A 20,000-nucleotide genomic window follows, 5' to 3' on the forward strand; every position below is an offset into this window, starting at 1 on the left:
ACCAACTTTACAGACCATATGATGGATCCATGATTAATAATTACATCCTAATTTCGCAGGCAAAAATTAAACTCACTTCCTAATCATAAATTATTATATAACGTTGGAAGGGTAAAAAAATATAAGAATGCAGGCAGTTTAGTATTATAAACTAACTCACGTATGGTAGATGTACATATCAATTAACAATATTGATGATATTTCTCTCTCTCTCTCTCTCTCTCTCTCTCTCTCTCTCTCTCTCTCTCTCTCTCTCTCTCTCTCTCTCTCTCTCTCTCTCCCCCCTGCAGTAGGTTATTACATATATATATATATATATATATATATATATATATATATATATATATAGACAGATAATATATACTAGAATCTTAAATATTGACAGCCTTAAAACACTGAAAAACCAGACCACATCATTTAAATACCTCATTAGAAATAGGTGATTGATAAGTCAACACATTTCAGAAAAAAATCAAATTTATCTTCTAACTAAGAAAATCATAAGTCTGCTTGAAAAATGAATGCACCATTGGATTGTTTTATCATGCTAAGTCTGATTACTGTTATTATAGTGCTTAAATGAGTAACCCATTACTCTTTATTTCTATTACCGTAATTTCTCTTTTCAACTAACCTCGAATCCAACATGCTTTACCTGTCAGTAAATCATACAAAATCCTACGGATGGAGTTTTTGGGAATAAATTTGAAAAGTCATTTATGATTCATGAACTGAGCCACTTGAATCTGTGGAGATTCATATCCAGATCTCGTTCAAGGCTCATTCATCACATAATTTTTATAAAACACTTGTTCAAGTTGGAATAATCTCTGCCATTCACTAATTAGAGCAGGTTGGATATTGTCACCATTAATAATTATAGAGGAAAGCGTTCAGTATGCCTTCTACCATTATCATTATTTGGTTGGAGATACCCGTAAAAGTAAATGTGAATTGACAAGGAAAGTGTTGAAATTCAACTGTAATTAAGACACTTGGAGAAGAAGGAAACGTGAACTGCTCATAAAGAGAAAATGGATGGACTTGGGCCAAGTTTAAAAAAGAAAGAAAAAAAAAAAACAGGCGGAGAGATCAGTTGGGGAGATTTTAGAATTCCTTGGTGGGATCGTGGGGTCAGCTGGAAGATATTTGTGAGAATAGGAAGGTAGGCAAATGGAAAATAAACAATAAATGGGGAAATAAACATATAAAAGGATTAGTTACCGAAAAATAAAGTAGATTATTTGAGGTAAAATTGCATTATAAAAAAAAAAAACCAAGTGGATGCAGCCATACAAAAGGATGGAGGTATTCATGAATCAAGAGAGAAAAAAAAAGATATGGTGAATATGAAATTTACGGAGAATAAGAAGTGTTTTTTTACAGAAAAGTAAATACAGAGAATCGAATTAATGAACAAATAGATCTCAGAATAAAAGATGCAAGCCCAGAGGTGCTTTCAGACTTCATGGTAGTTCTAGGTCGATGGAGTAATTACTTTGAAGATTGGTTAATTGTGTAAGATAAATGAAAAGCAGTGATGGGTAATGCAAGACTTAAAAAGATTAGCGTAAGACATACAATTCCTGTGTGATTGCCTATTGAAATATAAGAGTGGAAATTAAGAGGTTGAAAAAAAGGAAAGACAACAAGAGTTGATGGGGTTACATGTGAGATACATCAGTTACCGTGACTAAGGCCGGGAGCACATTAGCGACTCTGTGGCGCCACAAAGCCACAGCATCGTGTGGCGGGGATGTGGTCTCCCATAGGTTTCCATTGTTTTCAAAGCCACGCCACGCCTGTGGCGGGGATGAGCGACAGAGGGCCACAGTCGATAGTTTGCGCGGCAAAACTTGAAAATAATGGAAACCTATGGGAGACCACATCCACGCCACACGATGCTGTGGCTTTGTGGCGCCACAGAGTCGCTAGTGTGCTCCCGGCCTAAGAGGGCGGCCAGAATTAAGGTAGGATTTTGACTTAGAAAGTAAAGCAAGCCACAGAGCTACTGATAAAGGTAGTACAGCGGGGGTTTAAGTCAAAGAAGTCAGCACAACCAGCAAGAGTATTTTACTAAATAGTTAAGTGTGAAGTTTGAAATCAAAGGAAAAAATATGCATGTTGCAGCCGTATACATGGACCAAGAAAAACATGTAGGCTAATAGAATTATTATAACGGCAAAATAAAGGGGACAGGAAATGTAAGATGTGAATAATAGGTCATTGAGGGTATTTAAAAGTTTTTAAGATGGTAATAAAGTGATGGTTTGAGTATATAGGCAGGAGAGTCACTAGTATTCGTGTGAAAATGGGTTGAGGACGATTGCATGTTATGTCTCCATGGTTGATGAACATCTTTAAGGATGGCGTTATGCAAGAGATCAGAAAAGTTCAAGAGGTCAGAAAAGGGGGAGTGGTTGTAGGCGTGAAGTTTTGAGATAAGAAAATTAAGCTTTGAATGGGATGTGGAATGATTGATGTTGAAGGTGATACTGTACTGATTGGGGACAGTCATCGTGTGTGTGTGTGTGTGTGTGTGTGTGTGTGTGTGTGTGTGTGTCCCATACATCCTGGAGGCCAGACTATAAAACTATTATAAAATAATACAAGGCCTTGATTTTTTCCAAAATTAGTTATGGGTGTTAATTATATTCCTCAGCCACCCCAAGCTGATTAAAGATATTAGATTCAATATATCATGCTGGTATAAGATTGTCCACAGGAGCGTTTAGAACCTCACCTAGGCCAAGTCTCCTTGTTGATGCTGGAGAGTTACCTCTAGACCGTTACCGCATGTCTTCCATTATTCGGTATTGGTTTAGGTTACAAAGACACACTAATTCCTTAGCCTTTCAGACTATAAGCCTTGTAAGTAACTCTTCATTCTTTGAGTTGCACCCAAAATATCCTCAACCTTATGGCTTTCGAGTTAAACTATTATTAAACAGTTGATAAAATTAAGGTAAGGTACTTCCATTTAACATACTATCAACCTCTCGCTTATATCTTATCTACAGTTCTTCCGAAACACACGGTGCTCGGAAGATTCCATTTTTTTTAAAAAAAATTTTTAAACATTTTTTTCAACCCTAAATATATATATCCTGTTTTCGATTTTGAAAGTGTCCGCCAGACCAGAAAGTTAGAGTAAGTGAGACCAAAACTCAGATAATGAGAGTAAATGGAAACGACGAAGATGGAGTAATGAATGTTAGTTGGAAAATTTAAGTGGTTGATTCGTGTACCTTAAAGTAGATACAACATATCAACTATAAGAAACTAGTCACAGAATAAAAGTGTAAAATGTATCAGAAAGTGTGCAAACGATTGGTTATAAAATTTAGTAGTTTGTGGAAGCCAGGGTGGGAACGTATGAAGGTATTGTTGAACAAACTCTTCTTTGTGGAAGTGAAGTATTAATGTTGAATGCAAAAGGGGAAAAAAAGTTGAAGATGTTGAGATGAACTGTTCGTGAAATATATGTGGTATGAGAAGAATAAATAGAATAAGAAAGATAGAGGCAGTCAAAAATGTTATCATAGGTGAAAGGATTAATCGTAGTATTTCGGGGTGGTTTGGTTATTTGGAAAAACTAGGCGAAATTATGTTAGTGGAAACAGAGTATAAGTCATAAGCGGTAGGAGGAAAGGAAGGCCTATAAAAAGTTGGATAGATGGAGTGAAAGACATGGTATCGGAAAGGAAGCACATGGGTTCATGCAAAATAGGGTTGAATGGCGCAATGTATGTATAGGAGAGTTTGGTACTCGGCTGATGAGTCTCGAACCGACTAATGTTGTAAGTTCATATTCATAAATTTGACAGGTAAGGAAATACACGAAAGTTGGGCAATTTAGTATTACAAATAGTATACATGCATACATAAATGCATACACACACATATATATATACATATATATATATATATATATATATATATATATATATATACAGTATACACACACACATATATATATATACATACATATATATATATATATATATATATATATATATATATATATATATATACACATACATACATACACTGTGTACATATATATATATATATATATATATATATATATATATATATATATATATATATATATATATATACACATACAATGAATATGTATATATATATAAATATATATATGTGTGTGTGTTTATTTTAAAGGTTTTAAAAACCACTCACGATCATGAATAGCACCGGCAAGGGGCAGTGACAATGCCCTAGCTAGCAGGACAAATCCCTAGAAACTGACCACATATACAAATGATCAGCGCAAAAGTCCCTCTTCACTAGAGCTAAAACCAGGGAGGGCTAGGCAATGGCTGCTGATGACTCAGCAGGTAGACCTATAGGCTCCCCTAAACCCCCATACTTATCTCACAAGGATGGTGAGGTTGCAAACTCTACAAAAAAAAACTAGCGAGATTGAACGGGACTCGAACCCCGTGTGTGTGTGCAAAAAGTATTACGTAGTTCCCAGATGTTCTCATTAAAATCTAATCACACAAGTGAAGAACGAATATAAGGATTCATGAAAAAAGAACATACGAATTAAGCCCACAACTCGCTATCTTAGCTTATGTATTAGGCTTTGCTGTATTAGTGGACTTTATGAAAATAATAATCTCAGCTTAATGAAATTAAATATTAACACTATCATAATCACAGACTAAAGACGCTACACATATGGTGCATGATAGAAAATACAGAAACAAGAATTTAATGATGTTTGAATGAATGATTGAATATTTTCTTCTCATATTGATAAAATAAGAATTTCTACGCCATCAGTCTTTCAGCCCCATTCAAAGAACCGCCAACCACCGCTGTGTCTCACCACCGCACCGCCTCGGCCAGTCAGACCACCGGTTACCTGCCAATCAGGCCAAACCTGCTATTGAGGGTCGAGACCATAAAGGGTCCCTAGCCGTAGCATCCCCTAAGGCGATACTACTTTACCGTCAACTTGCTATAAATACCTATTGCACAACAGCTGTCGTTACTACAAGTACTGATACTCCTACTACTAACACTACCGATTCCACCGCTAACCTTCATTAGCAGTACCACCGAGGTAACCAACAATTCCTCGGTACCTTAGGCAAAGCGGCACACTTCAATTAAATGACCCGTGTGACAACTTTTTCTCAATTTCATCGGACAGGTGGCCAGTCCCATCAAGGAACCTACTTTTGGTCATATTCTTCCAAATATCCATCCCTCATTGATAGAAGCTCAGAATTTGATGTTATTAAGAAGAGAATATATCCACAAAACATTCAAAGATCGTTTATGATTTCATTAAATATCTTGCATTATATCATTTTTAAAGAAAAGGCCGGATAATTCCCCTAAAGAGGAAAGGAACACATTGGTAAACCCATAAAATAACTCGTGAAGCAATTTTCACCATACAATTCTGACATAATGCGAGTGCAAGCGAACATACATGAACTTCCATTTAAGGCGTTGAAATCAACGACGAATTTGCTATATGTAAACTCACACAGGATATCGTTCACTCCGTCGACGTCTTAACCCAAGAGATGAAAATATTCCTCCAATGAAATATGCGGAGAAACGAATAAATAAATCGTTTCCATCACGTAGTCAAATGAATAACGAAATGAACGAATGAAGTGAAAGGGAGAATATGAAATAAGGGGTCTCCTACCCTTTGACGCCCCTCCCGGAGAACACGTGTATGATGCAATAGAAAGAGGCTTCATTGTAGAGGGAAGGAGGAGGGGGGAGAGGGATTGCATGGCCACGTAAGATGCAACAGGTGTGTTTGTTGAGGATGCGTTAAGGATGGGTGGCAGGGAAGGGAGGAGGGTCACGGATGGTTGAAGAAGGGATGGGGAGGGGGTACTGGCATCTTGGTAAGGGAGGGGGGGATGAAAGCAGTGCTACCCCAGTCCCCAGCTGTGTTGATTCCTTGTGTTGAAACACCCTCCCCCTTTCCCCCAGACCCTTTTATTCCAACTCCTCTACTGCTACTCCCTCTCTTTGTTCCGACCCTCATTTATATCTATATTATCGTCTTCCTCCTCCACCTCCATCTTTTGTCTGCCCTTTCACCTTTCCCTCTTACCTCAACCCCATCCCCCATTGCACTACCCAACCTTCATAATATCCTATCTCTCTCCATAAACAGTTATCCATTAATCCAAACAAACTCGTATAGAAATTCACTGTAAAATCCCATTTAATTCCATGACTATTTAGCATTTTTAATAAGATATATTGTCTACAAATAGATAAATAGCACAAATCTGATATCTTCATTTTATGTATCCTGATTGTCCCCTTTATCGCCATCTCTTTCACCTTTGTCGTTTGTTGTTCCTTTTTTCCCATACCGTATCCCAGGTTCCTCTCCTGATCCTCTATTCTTCATTCCCTCCTCCCCATTCCCTTCTCCCTATCTCTCCGACCCCTAGACTCCCATTATATCCTCCATCTCTCTGGACTGCAAACTGCACTCGAGACTTCATGAATATGCTAATGACGTTGGTCGCGTACGTCGTCTGCAGCCCCAGACAGCCTTTTTTGGCCAAAGGTGGGGAGAGAATGAACGGGCCATCGGTTATCATATACCCAGGTGAGACGGACAGTAACGGACACTTGCGGAGACTGAGGTCAATCACTCGTTCCTAATTCCGACATGACGTCAAATAATGCAGTGACATCTTCAGAAGGTAAACGAAAGCAGTCCCGAGCTCTCTTTGAAGAGCACAGCTGCTGGTCCGCGCCCAGTGTGTCTGGTTTTGGGAATGTGAGTGAGGATAAATATACCCGCTGTTGGTGAGATACAACTTTTACGAACCAGCAACTTTCTCGATGACTTGAGACGGACTTCAATGAGAGCCGAACACATCCCCAAACTAGCATAAACGAATTGTGTCGTTTACAAACACCTGCTCTGCTGGAGTAAGTGGTGTTCATGTTTTTCTTTCAGGATTTCTACACTTTATGATTTCAACTCTTCAAATGAATATAAAATAAGTTATAAAACGTGTTGCGACTATTACTGTGTATCTTCAAACACATCAATGGTGGTGGCCATACTTCACTTCATTTGTCTGAGCCTGTTCATGGAAGTGCAATTTTATATTATTTATCGTAGAAAAACATACATACATTAAAAGTTGTGTATATAAATATAGTTCTTTCCCCACACATACATATATATCGCTATATTAATATACAGAGGATGCGGTAGACTAGGAAAACGTGGCTGATGACAATTCGTAAGGAGGTAAGATCTGAGAATTGGGTTAAACCCGAGATGGCACAGGAAAGACATGAGGCCTTATGCATCCCGTGGGTACAAGAAGATTAAGATATATATATATATATATATATATATATATATATATATATATATATATATATAGACACACACGCACCAACACAAACATAAGAAATGAGTTGCATAAATAGCGCAGTACAATAGAGGTATCCGAATTTCATACTTTAATTAAATCCAAAAGTCTAATTTCGTTGGTACCAAGAATCTGCAAACTTCTAAAAACACTAAGACTTCCTACGTCAAATAAGCAAAAATATCACCAGCATTAAAAAATTTATTCCATAAAGGTATTTCGTTGGGGAATGATGTGGGAGTAGTAGATAGATATCTACTCCGAAAATGGCACGTTCATAAGATGAGAAGCTCTCAAGATACTTTACAAATTACTTCCGCTCGCATGTTTTTCATTATTCACTTTTGGAGACTCCAGATGGTACTGATTATGTATATGATAATAATAATAATAATAATAATAATAATAATAATAATAATAATAATAATAATAATAATAATAATAATAGGATAATCAACTATGCGTAGACCAACATTAACATCAAATATCATCAGCCCTGTTCTCTGTAGTTGTTGTAGCAAGAGATCGTTTTGAAGGCCTAAAGCTATGTATTTACACATCTATATGAAACCGTTAATTAACCATTAAAAATGTTAATATAATTTCTCTGGAGGTTTTTTTTTTCTTTGTTTTACTTCCCTCTTCATAAGATAAACTGCTGTTAATAAACATGATTTGTTTCAATCATCCGTTAATTAAAGTTATAAGACAGATCTCTTCATAACAACATAAAAAATACAGTTCGTTTTAAGACAGATCTCTTGATAACAACATAAAAAATGCAGTTCGTTTTAAGACAGATCTCTTGATAACAACATAAAAAAATACAGTTCGTTTTAAGACAGATCTCTTGATAACAACATGAAAAAATACAGTTCGTTTTAAGACAGATCTCTTGATAACAACATGAAAAAATACAGTTCGTTTTAATACAGATATCTTGATAACAACATAAAAAATACAGTTCGTTTTAAGACAGATCTCCTGATAACAACATAAAAAATACAGTTCGTTTTAAGACAGATCTCTTGATAACAACATGAAAAAATACAGTTCGTTTTAAGACAGATCTCTTGATAACAACATAAAAAATACAGTTCAAAAGTTTGACGACTTTGTTTCGTATTTGATGCTGATAAGAAAAAAAAAAGTAAAAATTTTCTAAGTCATATAACCTAAACATCCAACTTTCGCTATTTAACGGCGCATTATTCTGACAAAAATATTCTTATTATGTCATCGTCTAGACCTGACCTTGAGAACTTTAAAAATCAATTTAAGACGAAGCAATAAATATTTAACCATGAATGAAGTCCATCTAAGAGGACCGAGAAAACAGCTTATAACTTTCACTGCTTTCTCATGATAAATACAAAACCATGAATAGAAAGGTGTCTAGACTCTAGATATATGTAACATAATGTAGGGCGATAGTATGTGTTATTTGAAATATTCTAACAAAGGTAGGTCAGATTTATATAACGATTCATAAATTTGATAAAATGTCCATTGGATTAATGGTAAAAATTTCCCGATCAACTTTTTTATCGTGAAATTATTATCATAAACCAATGTATATTCCATCAAATTTATGAATTATATAAATCTGGCATACCTTTACTAAAATATTATAAATAAAAAATTCACTGGAATTAGAGGCATAAAACTTTGCTCATGTCTAAAACTCCAAATAATGAAATTTCCACATATTTTTTTTTTTTTTTATAAAACTTGAATAACATCATTATAAATACATTCTATCTCCGGTGATATTGATAAAAACATAGGAGTGAATATCTATCTCCATCCATTTTAGTCATGAAAATCTCTCATCTCGTTTTCCATGTTCGTATCTATGAAGACGTACCATTTGATTTCTTGTTACGAGTTGTCGTCAAAGCTGACAACTTCAACACCCAAATCAATCATCTGTTTTGATAAAGCATTAATGGCGTTTTGCTTTCCCAAATAGTTCGTTATTGGTTTCTTACGAAACGCATGAAAAATTATATAATTATATTTTTGGAATATTATCCACCCTAAAGGAGTTCGTAAAGGTATGAAAACTAGTTATACTGGCACCTTCGGTCCAGGCAAAGGTCACGGTGGAAAAGAAATAAATCAAATTGCACAGCCTTTGGCGGTGGATAAATTCTGACCTTTAGAAATGTATCTACGTAAAATAATTTTGAAATGTGTTGAAAATAACGTGGGGACGTTTGGGGGGGGGGGGGTTGACTTGAAAAGAATGGGGGAGGGAGGAGGGACTCGAATAAAAATAGTTCTTTGGACTGTTAGGGAGGCGTGGCTCCAAACTCCACCCCTGCGGCATCTAAATTGCGAGTGAAGGGGGTTAATGTCAAGCTCAGTTCTATGCACTGCAGATGCGAACGCAAAGTACTTATTTACCGCAGCATTCAATAGAACATGCCAGTAACGCTATAACGACTTATACAGCTTCACGATGATTGCTGAAAAGGGGTAAATAGAATTCAGTAAGTAATAAAACCCTCTAAGCTGTCAAACAAATGCAATGCCACACCCCCTCCGCCAGTCCGTTTCTCTTTAATGTCATGAGAACCTAATTGCGGTCAGTGCTGTTGCCGGGAGGAAACGAACAACTCCCCGATATATTGCACATTTACGTAGATCAGTCAAGAGGCTTGTAAAGCTACAAGAGTCAGATAAGGTTGTTGACAACGATTTCTTGAATAAACAGACAATTTAGCTTATATTTATCTACATTTTAGCATCTAATTCGTGATGAAAAACATTGAAATGATACTGTAAATTTACATATTTTAAGATTTCGTACTTTAATCATAAGTTATCCTGTTCAAAACAGACATAATTCCATTAATTATAACCACATCGTTTTTGTATTATCTCAAGTAGGAAAGATAGCTCCAAATTTACAAATTTCTCAGTTTCTCTGTATTCCACGCTAGTCTACTATCACTGTGCAAATGATCATAAAACAATGAACATACTGTCACCTGTGAAAGTGAAATTCAATTATTATATAGCCAGTGGCCTTGAGATTCCTAAAAGTATGTAATTGTTGGGGTTTTCAATGTTACACAATGCATTGCATTGAAAGAGGAAATTTAAGATTCTATTGAAATTATATTAAATATTCAGGAAATGTTAAGGTTACAGAATCCAGTATCTACATAAAAAACGACGACTTATTGCAAATTGTTTAACTACCAAGAAAATTCATTACTACTACTGAAATTAGTATTAGACATCGTGCAACATTTTAGTGGCATACTTTAGCTTATTTATTAATGAGGACTTTTGACCTCTTAGATAAGCTACATCATGTAGTCTACACTACGTAGAAAGCAGCTTGAGGGATTAGCTTACCTCCAATGTATTCAATAGTTAAGACCATTTAAAAAAAATTCTGGCTACTCCCATCATATTAATTCTTCCCCTCTTAACTGATTTTTCATATATGAACGACGCAGGGTTTATAATGTAATGGACTTGTTCATGTTTCACTGCAGTATTTCAGATAGTTTTATAATAGAAAATTTAATAAAATACTTAAAAAATATTATTATTCGTACAGATAACAAATTGCCATTAAGACGTGACCGTCAGTGATAAATAACCCATTCATATTTTCTCTGCAAAGTTATAACAATATTAGATTAATGCTTTCCAGAACGAGTTAGAGGAATGGCTACAATGTCATTCTTTTTTCATGTTAATCGTAAAAATAGAAACCTACATAAACAAGAGACTGAGCCAAATCACGAGTCTTACCTGGGTGTTTCTCGAAGGGAAAATGAATGTTATAGTAGACGATGTAGGATTGGTAGGGGTGCTAATTATGGCAGCCACCGTTGACGGGTCGAGTTTGAGGTCTTCGGCTTCTCTTGCAGCCTCTAGGAAATCACGTGTTTCGAGATCCTCCACCCTCCTGACACTGGTGCCCACCGTAACGAGGGCACCGCGGGCAAAATGAGCATGGTAAGGAGATGAGGGACGGGGCTCTTCATGCCCCGCCGACGAGGCTGTTGGTGATGTCGAAGTGCTGGGCTGTATAGTATCAGGGTTTGGGACAGGGGCTGACAGAATAGGGCCTGATGCCGAAGGACGAGACTGGGTGGTGGTGGGGGCTGTGGCTAGGATTCCCAGAGAAGAGGTCGTTACCCCGCCCACTCCCGGCACCGACAAAGAGGATCCAAGAGGCGCCCTATGACCAGCGCGTGGGGAGCGAGGTGCTGGCATTGGGAAAGATCCAGACCCTGATCTTCGTTTAGGGCTTGGCTCGCCATGAGGCCCCCGGGGAGAAGGCTCGCCAGAAGACGCCCCTGGACTATTAGGGAGTGTCAGGTCAGGAGGTCTGGGTCGCATTTTACTGGGAGGGACATCTCTCAAGTCTCTTGGATCAGGATGGATGCCCCGAAGAGGTGGCGGGCCCAAGGGTCTCATAAGAGAGGCAGCTCCTGAGACAGGTGTTGGTCTTTCTAAAGATGGCCTTGGATCAAGAGGTGGGTATGGTCTAGGGGCATGTCTCGGGTAATCCCTCATGAAATGTGGAGGTGCACCGGGAGGGAGGAAGTGGTGATGGTAGTACCCTGTTGGTCTGTGTGGGAGTGCGGGGTAATGAGGGTAATAATCAGGAATGGGCGGGGGCTGTGGGTAGGCCAGGTGGTCCGAATGGCGGGCGGGGGTAATGTGAGCAACTTCAGCCAACCAGGGGGCGGTGAATGCTGGCAGTTGGTGACTCAGTGGGTGACCTCCAAGCGAACCTCCCGACCCGCCCTCTTTATCACTCAAACTGTTCTTGTTATGGTCGTAAGCGCCGCTCACGCCCATCGCTGCCGTTTTGAAAACGCCCACGTCAGACTTGTAGGTAGGTGCCGGGTTGGGGTCTGGCAAACCTAAAGTGGGGACACGGGCGGCGGACAGCAGGCGACCGCCCTCGCCCATCTCACGGCTGTACGTGGGCGTCACGATCATGCCTCCTGGGGAAAGAAAGGTCACATTACCAAGAGTTCTTTCAATTCTAGGAGAACAGAAAAAAAGATTCTTGTCATAAGTTTCAGTCGGTAGTCTAAACCAATTTCATATATTAACAATGCAAGTGTTGTATAAATAGAACATACAGAAGATTCATACCATATAACAATATCAACAATGATTAGGGAGAATACCCTCTTTTAAAAAGGTATTATTGAAAGTGACTACTGCCTCAGTGGCGTTATAGGAAATCTTTTCTATGGTTCTTATAGTTTTTTTTTCGTCATTACTTCTGCATTATGATAATAATAATAATAATAATAATAATAATAATAATAATAATAATAATAATAATAATAATAATAATAATAATAATAATACACTTATTTTCATTAACGTCATCGTCATTATTGTTATGACTAAAATTAATATTACTATAAAAGAAAACAAAATTCGATCACCAGTTCTTCGATGAAATACTAACACCAAATATTAAAGTACTCAAGATAAACAACAGGTATCCGATTACCGTCTATTGCGACACACACTTTCTATCCACACATATCAACAATTGATGACAAAAATGTAAACAATAAATAATTGGCATCAATATGACCCAGAAGCTGCAATATCCTGACGAGGGACTTATATTTTCATGAAAAGAGCCACAATAGTTCTTGAGCTGTAGGCAATTAATGGTGTTTCTGTCTATGTCAATATGAAAAGGAGACTGTACAGAAATAAACAATTGATGACCATGGAGCTTTTTCTGTCCTAGTTAGATTTCAAGGTTAGTGAAATGCCTTTTACGGATGTTTCATAGCAGCAAGATATAAAGAGACACTCAAAATCCTGTTAAGCTGAATTCACAACAAAAGAAAGCTTGTTACCTGTGCCCCAATTCTAATAACGGTGATCTCGTTTCAACAATGCAAAATATAAATTTGTAAATAGATCAAGGAAGGGTCTTACAAAGCATATATAAAAAGCAATGTAATAATGTATGCGAGAACATACATACTTACATACATACATACATACATACACACATATATATACATATATATATATATATATATATATAATATATATATATATTACATAGTATATATTATAAAAAAGAATTAAAGTACTGAAAAGGGGTACGGATGGATCCCGTATTTAGAGATGGTTTGGTCTTGTGGAAAGAATGGATAACACAAGTCTAGTAAAAAGTGTATATAGTATATTCGGGAAGACCTAAAAGTGGTGGATAGACGGTGAAACAAAGGAGATAGAGCACATGTAGCCTTATCGTCAAGCTCCAGTGTGTGTATTGGAAAATATGAGTGGACTAATCCATTTATGTATTAGATTTTCAATGTTGTTGATTAGCTTTCTATGACGGTGTAAAAGGGCATCTATTGTGGAAGTATGCTGCACTAAGGGTTCTTTCACGATTTATCAGTAATATTATGACTGTGGTGTTATTTTTTCTATGAAACCTTACCTGTTCTTGTTACGAAAAAGTTTCATTTTGAAATATATTAATATTCCCAAAAACATATATATACGTATATATTTCTGTATAAATAAATGTATATATTATAAAAAAGATAATATATACTTTGTATGAGAATGTATCCCAGACCATATAGAATCTGACTTTTATGGTATATTCTTATACTGAATTAGAATTGTAAAAAATCTTTAATCGATAGTTTTACAAATTCTACATTTCTCTTACAATGAAACAACAATTTCTCGCTGTGTCCATCTCAATGGAAAATACCAATGATTATCATTCAGTATATATTGCGAGTAATTGCTGCAAAAAACTTAAATAATTTAGATGTCTAAATAACTTTTATTATAGAATAAATACTTTTGACGAACTTTTCCGAAGACCTTTCTTGAACATTGCATCTAGTAATCATTTTGATTCATTCTTCCATTACAGGAAACGCAATGACCAATCGATTTTATTTCGATCGCTGGAGACAATTAAAAGTGTACAATCATTGAATAAATAACAATAAAAATCACACATTTATATTTTTATAGCATTTTACGGATTGTTTACCTGGTGATATACAAAAATATTTAAAATGCGATTCTTTTCACAATCACCAAAAAGCAAAACAATCTTGTCCATTAAATGGAAAACTTAGTTCAGTGTTCTAGATCTTATCCTTCTTTAATTATGGCTTAAAACTACAGTTTTAACTTTCCAGCTGAGAGTCAAGTTTTGGACGAAATATTATCACAGATTTTCCGTTATCATTTTTATTTTGGAAGAAGGTACGAGTCTTTATCTTTTTAATTATTATTATTATTATTATTATTATTATTATTATTATTATTATTATTATTATTATTATCATTATTATTATTATCATCATTATTATTATCATCAGATTCTGTCTTACCACATTCAAAAGTTAAGGGCACCCAGCGGATAGGAAGTAAGATTAAATTACTGTGCGAGATGTTTTGTCGAGCAAGTTCATTTTATTAATTGCGCGACTGGTGCCCTGAAGTCTGAAGGGTCTCCGACTCATAAGCGATTCTTCAGAGGTTCATTGCAGAGGTGTTCTTAGTGATTCTACTTCATGTGCCAAAACTACTTCTACTAATGCAATTGCATTAAACTTTACCAATCGACCTGTGAAGAGACCAATAGACAATAGCTGTAACTTACGGTCTATTAAATTTCTTATTCCTGATCTAGATATTAATCTTTGGCACCGTCGTTCAATTAGTTCATTAAGCATGTTGCATAAGGTTTTTCATAACTCTGACCATCCTTTACATTCAGATCTCCCTGGACAATTCTATCCTGTTCGTAATACTAGGCAGGCAGTTAATTCTAATAGCCAGGCCTTCTCCATCATGAGGCTCAATACTACACATTATTCCAGCTGTTACCAAGTTGTGGAATGATATTCCTAATCGGGTAGTTGAATCAGTAGAACTTCAAAAGTTCAAAGTTGGAGCAAATGTTTTTATGTTGACCAGTCTGACATGAGTCTTTTTATAGTTTATATATGACATGTCTGTTTTTGACGTTGTTACTGTTTTTAGAATGATTTATTGTGAATTTATTCTCATCATTTATTTATTTCCTTATTTCCTTTCCTCACTGGGCTATTTTTCCCTATTGGAGCCCTTGGGCTTATAGAATCTTGCTTTTCCGACTAGGATTGTAGCTTGGCTAGTAATAATAATAATAATAATAATAATAATAATAATAATAATAATAAACACAGACCGTTAGGGCGTATAGCGAACTATACATGCAGTATACGTTCGTAGATAATTGATTGTGGACAGATTTATGGCTGTTATCAGCTGACTCATGTATTAGTATATAGTAAAACCATTTTTTTAAATTTTTTATATAAAACGAGAGTCAGTCATAACAATAACTTGAATGACATTCTATTAGGGCGTCAAAACACTTGAGATCACAATGATTACACGAATTTCCTGCATACATCTAGGAACAATCAATGGTGAAAGGCAGCCAGGTATATTTATTCATTAATGAATCTATGCACGCATAGTAAGTATGATTGTCTGTACACAGACTTACACATACAGTACATTCATATACGCAAATACGCACGCACACCTAAACATACGCATAAACGGACATAGGGCTAGCATATAATTAATGCGCACGTGTATGTGTATATGTGCAAACACAAAACCTAAAATGTGAAATTAAAAGCTACATACAAATCTACGGCAGAGATAAAATCTTATTTCTCTTAGTCATATTAAATTCTTGCTAACCTAACCTAACCTAACGGTAAACCCAGTGTCAATCACAACAACCGAAGTTCTCTTAAACATTATTATATGACAATCAAAATCTCCACCATTTCCAGATCTTTCAAACATCAGAGGCGAGAAACAAAGATTAGACCTAAGCTTGCTTCAGTTACAGAATGAAATTCAGAAAATGGATTTTGGATGTCAGAACAATGACGGCTAAAATTCAACAAATGCAAAGTACTTGAATGAAACAGCGTAAGGGAATAAAAAAAGGGCGATTAAAAGTAGGCATAAAAAATCTACTCATCTGCTTTCAGAAGTAGAAAAAAAATGTAAAAAAGAAAGAAAAAAAAAGAATCTAGTGTTCAAATGAGATGCATCACATTCTATCCTTAATCGGTTGGTGTCTGAAACTGTTTCGAGTTGATTTTACCCCAAAGTTGGGAAATGCTATAAATAAATTTAAATAAATATTACCAAGTGGAAACAATCTTTCAAAAAACATACGAGATGCATACATATAATACATGCACTAAAGGCGTATGAAACAGTTTTACGCTTTAATGGTCACTTAATAGTAGCCCTTCAGCTCTCCAAAAAGAGAACATTCAAGACCATTGACAAACAATTTGCATTTAAACGGTGTCAACACAAATCGAAAAAAAAACAACGATTTTGAAACAAGATATAACTAAAGGGGTACTCAGTAGAGCGCAGATCAACGCCAAAGCAGCGTATTTCTCGACCTTTTGCTCAACCTTGACCTTGACCATTGACCTTAAAATGTATTAATTAGCGTGTATTTTCATACTCTCAATTATGAACCAAGTTTGAAGTCACTGTGACAATGGTGTCCAAACTTAAGGCTGATTATGTGAATAGGACATTTTGCTTGACCATGACCTTGACCTTCCAAAACTTAACCATTTCTAGAATTTTACATAACAGTTAATCCCTGCAAGTTTCATTACTCTACGATTAAAATTGTGGCCAGGAAGCTGTTCACAAGCACACACACACAAACAGGGCCGATAACATAGCCTCCTTCCAACATCGTTGGCGGAGGTGATTATCAACTCATTGATATATATAAATAAAACTAAGACACAAAAGCATTAATCCACACTTATTTCCATTAAAGTGTGAATGACACCGCCAGTTGAACGGTAGGCCATCGTCCGTTTAGCTTCTCATTCATCTACTCTTTTACGTCCATTTGATAGAAATCTCATTTCCTTCTGAAGTGCTAAAAGTCGTCGGGATCTATTGACACGCCTCCGTGCCAATCACTGGCGCTCTGCCGCCACGCCATCGACGCCACGCTCCGAAGAGACGTTCCGGGATTCAATATCGGATAGTAATTCATAATGGCAGTTTTGACTGTCGAGCAATACCAAGTGCGGATCCACTGATTTGGTCTAATTAAACCCTAATTGCCTGAATATGCTCGTTACGGTATAATCAAGCTACAATAGGCAAAATACTCAAATAATTACATTAATGGCAATTAAGGGCATTAATTCATGATACGACAGCCATGTCGTACAGGGTTCGCTTACTCGTTCTTTCCAGTGGAGAGAGAGAGAGAGAGAGAGAGAGAGAGGAGAGAGAGAGAGAGAGAGAGAGAGAGAGAGAGAGAGCAATATATGTTACCCACTCAATATTCCACTCGATTTGATATGACAAATTCAACCTACAAAAATATCTACAGCACAGATGTACTAAGTGTGTGATTGCGAAATAAGTAGTAGTGGAAGTAGCACTAACAGTAGTACTACTAATAATAGTAGTACTCCTAGTAGCATTAGAATTACTAACGGAAGTTTAAATATTGTCTTTTAAAACAATAGAAATCTAATGATAGTTTGATAGTTCTTGAAGTGGATTATTAGTTGAAAAACTTATGCATATCATAAAATAAATTAAAAAAAATCGGTATATATGCCAGATGATTGGCAAAACTTTGAATTTACATTTTAGAGAAATTAAGTCTGGAAATAAGAGAAGCATAAACAATCAAAAGCCAAATTGTTAGAAGAACGAACGAATAGATCAGAATTCATAACGAAACCTTTCAATATGAATCTTTATAAATGTAAGACCAATATTTATTTCCGAAAAAAGACAATTTCTAATCACGCACAATCACTAGAACATTTTACAACACGATTACACACGCTCTCTCTCTCTCTCTCTCTCTCTCTCTCTCTCTCTCTCTCTCTCTCTCTCTCTCTCTCTCTCTCTCTCTCAATGAATGTAAACATATTACCTTCGCTATTTTCACTGTTGGAGCCATTGGGCTTATAGCATCCAGCTTTTCCAACTACGGTTGTACCTTAACTAGTCATAACAATAATAATAATTTCTAACACAACCAAGTTTTAATCATGATCCCTTATGGTATCACTCCCAGACATTCAGATAATTCAGAAATCGAATAAAATATCTCTCTCTCTCTCTCTCTCTCTCTCTCTCTCTCTCTCTCTCTCTCTCTCTCTCTCTCTCTCTCTCTCTCTCATGCGTGTGTAATTTCGCTTTTGACTTGAGGCCGTGGTCTCCTGACGGGTAAACCGCATTTTCCAGGTTTTGTGGCAATGTCTCACAGGTGGCGGCTACGTAAATCTAGTAAAACTTGTTTTTGTCCGTATCGTGGGAGGAGATACTACTAATGTCCATTTTTTTTTTCAATAGTCGGTTCATGCGTCCGTTCGTCTTGTCGTTTAGTTGATGTTGCTACAACATACCCGCATTCTTGAAGACAACAAGGCTATTGCTAGCGTTAATTCTACAATATTCTATTTCTTTAAAATATTGGTGAAGGTCCACCGCTTTCTTCGTGGATAAACATACCTTTACATACGCCCCCCCCCCACCCCCCCCCCCTTTTTTTTTTCAGTCCGCCACATACTGCATGACCTTCGTACTTCATTCTTTTTTTTTCACTAAAATCCCTATCCTGTTGGATCTTGCATTCAACCTAATACAGTAATCTTAACATTTACTGGTCACAGAAAGATAAACTACATTGCATTTTCAATGTTTTATCTATGAATAGGTGAGCGCAAGCACATATGTGATGTATCTATTTACTGATTATCGATTTCTGTATATATATATATATATATATATATATATATATATATATATATATATATATATATATATATATATACACACACATAAGGGAGTGCGTGAATACCCTGTAATCTGACAGCATACTTTAAACATGAGCATCAATAAGTTTATTATGCTTCTTAATCCAATGCGAACAAATACACACACACACACATATATATATATATATATATATATATATATATATATATATATATATATATATATATATGTATATATATATATATATATATATATATATATATATATATATATAAATCAGAAACTGTAACACAGATACAATAAAAGAAATACACAAACAAAATGGACAGGGGAAACAGTGATGTTATTTTTAAAACAATAAAGATTTTGTAGTACATTGGAGAGAACTAAGTTTAAAGGCAGTTTTTAATTATGTATAAAGGATGTTTTTAAATTAAAAAAAAATAAGTAATAATGAATTCGTTAGGTTCTTGCTACCACTGACGATGAGGAGTATTCTTCTTTAAAATGGGATAAAAATATTTAAGAAAGTCTTATATGGTTTCCATGGTGCTTATGATTTTGTATTTTTTAATTCAAACTGTTTCTAATTCCTAACCATTGAATTTACATATAAGTAATTTTATTCACACACGCACACACATATACATACATACATAAATACATACATACATATATATATACATATATATATATACATATATATATATGTGTGTGTGTGTGCGCGTGTGGATGGATTAA

General features: G+C 35.8%; 1 protein-coding gene across 6 annotated transcripts in view; it reads right to left on the reverse strand.

Moving 5' to 3' along the window:
• The window catches only part of LOC137634283 (ataxin-1-like), a 389,783-nt gene that overhangs the window by 1,354 nt on the left and 368,429 nt on the right, over positions 1-20,000 (reverse strand). For all 6 annotated transcript variants that reach the window (XM_068366588.1, XM_068366586.1, XM_068366587.1 and 3 more), the window contains one exon: positions 11,181-12,388. In XM_068366588.1, the coding sequence (XP_068222689.1) occupies positions 11,181-12,388 (1,208 nt within the window). The remainder of the gene's footprint in view (positions 1-11,180; positions 12,389-20,000) is intronic.

The sequence above is a fragment of the Palaemon carinicauda genome, chromosome 44, assembly GCF_036898095.1.
Source record: "Palaemon carinicauda isolate YSFRI2023 chromosome 44, ASM3689809v2, whole genome shotgun sequence".
NCBI lineage: Eukaryota > Metazoa > Arthropoda > Malacostraca > Decapoda > Palaemonidae > Palaemon > Palaemon carinicauda.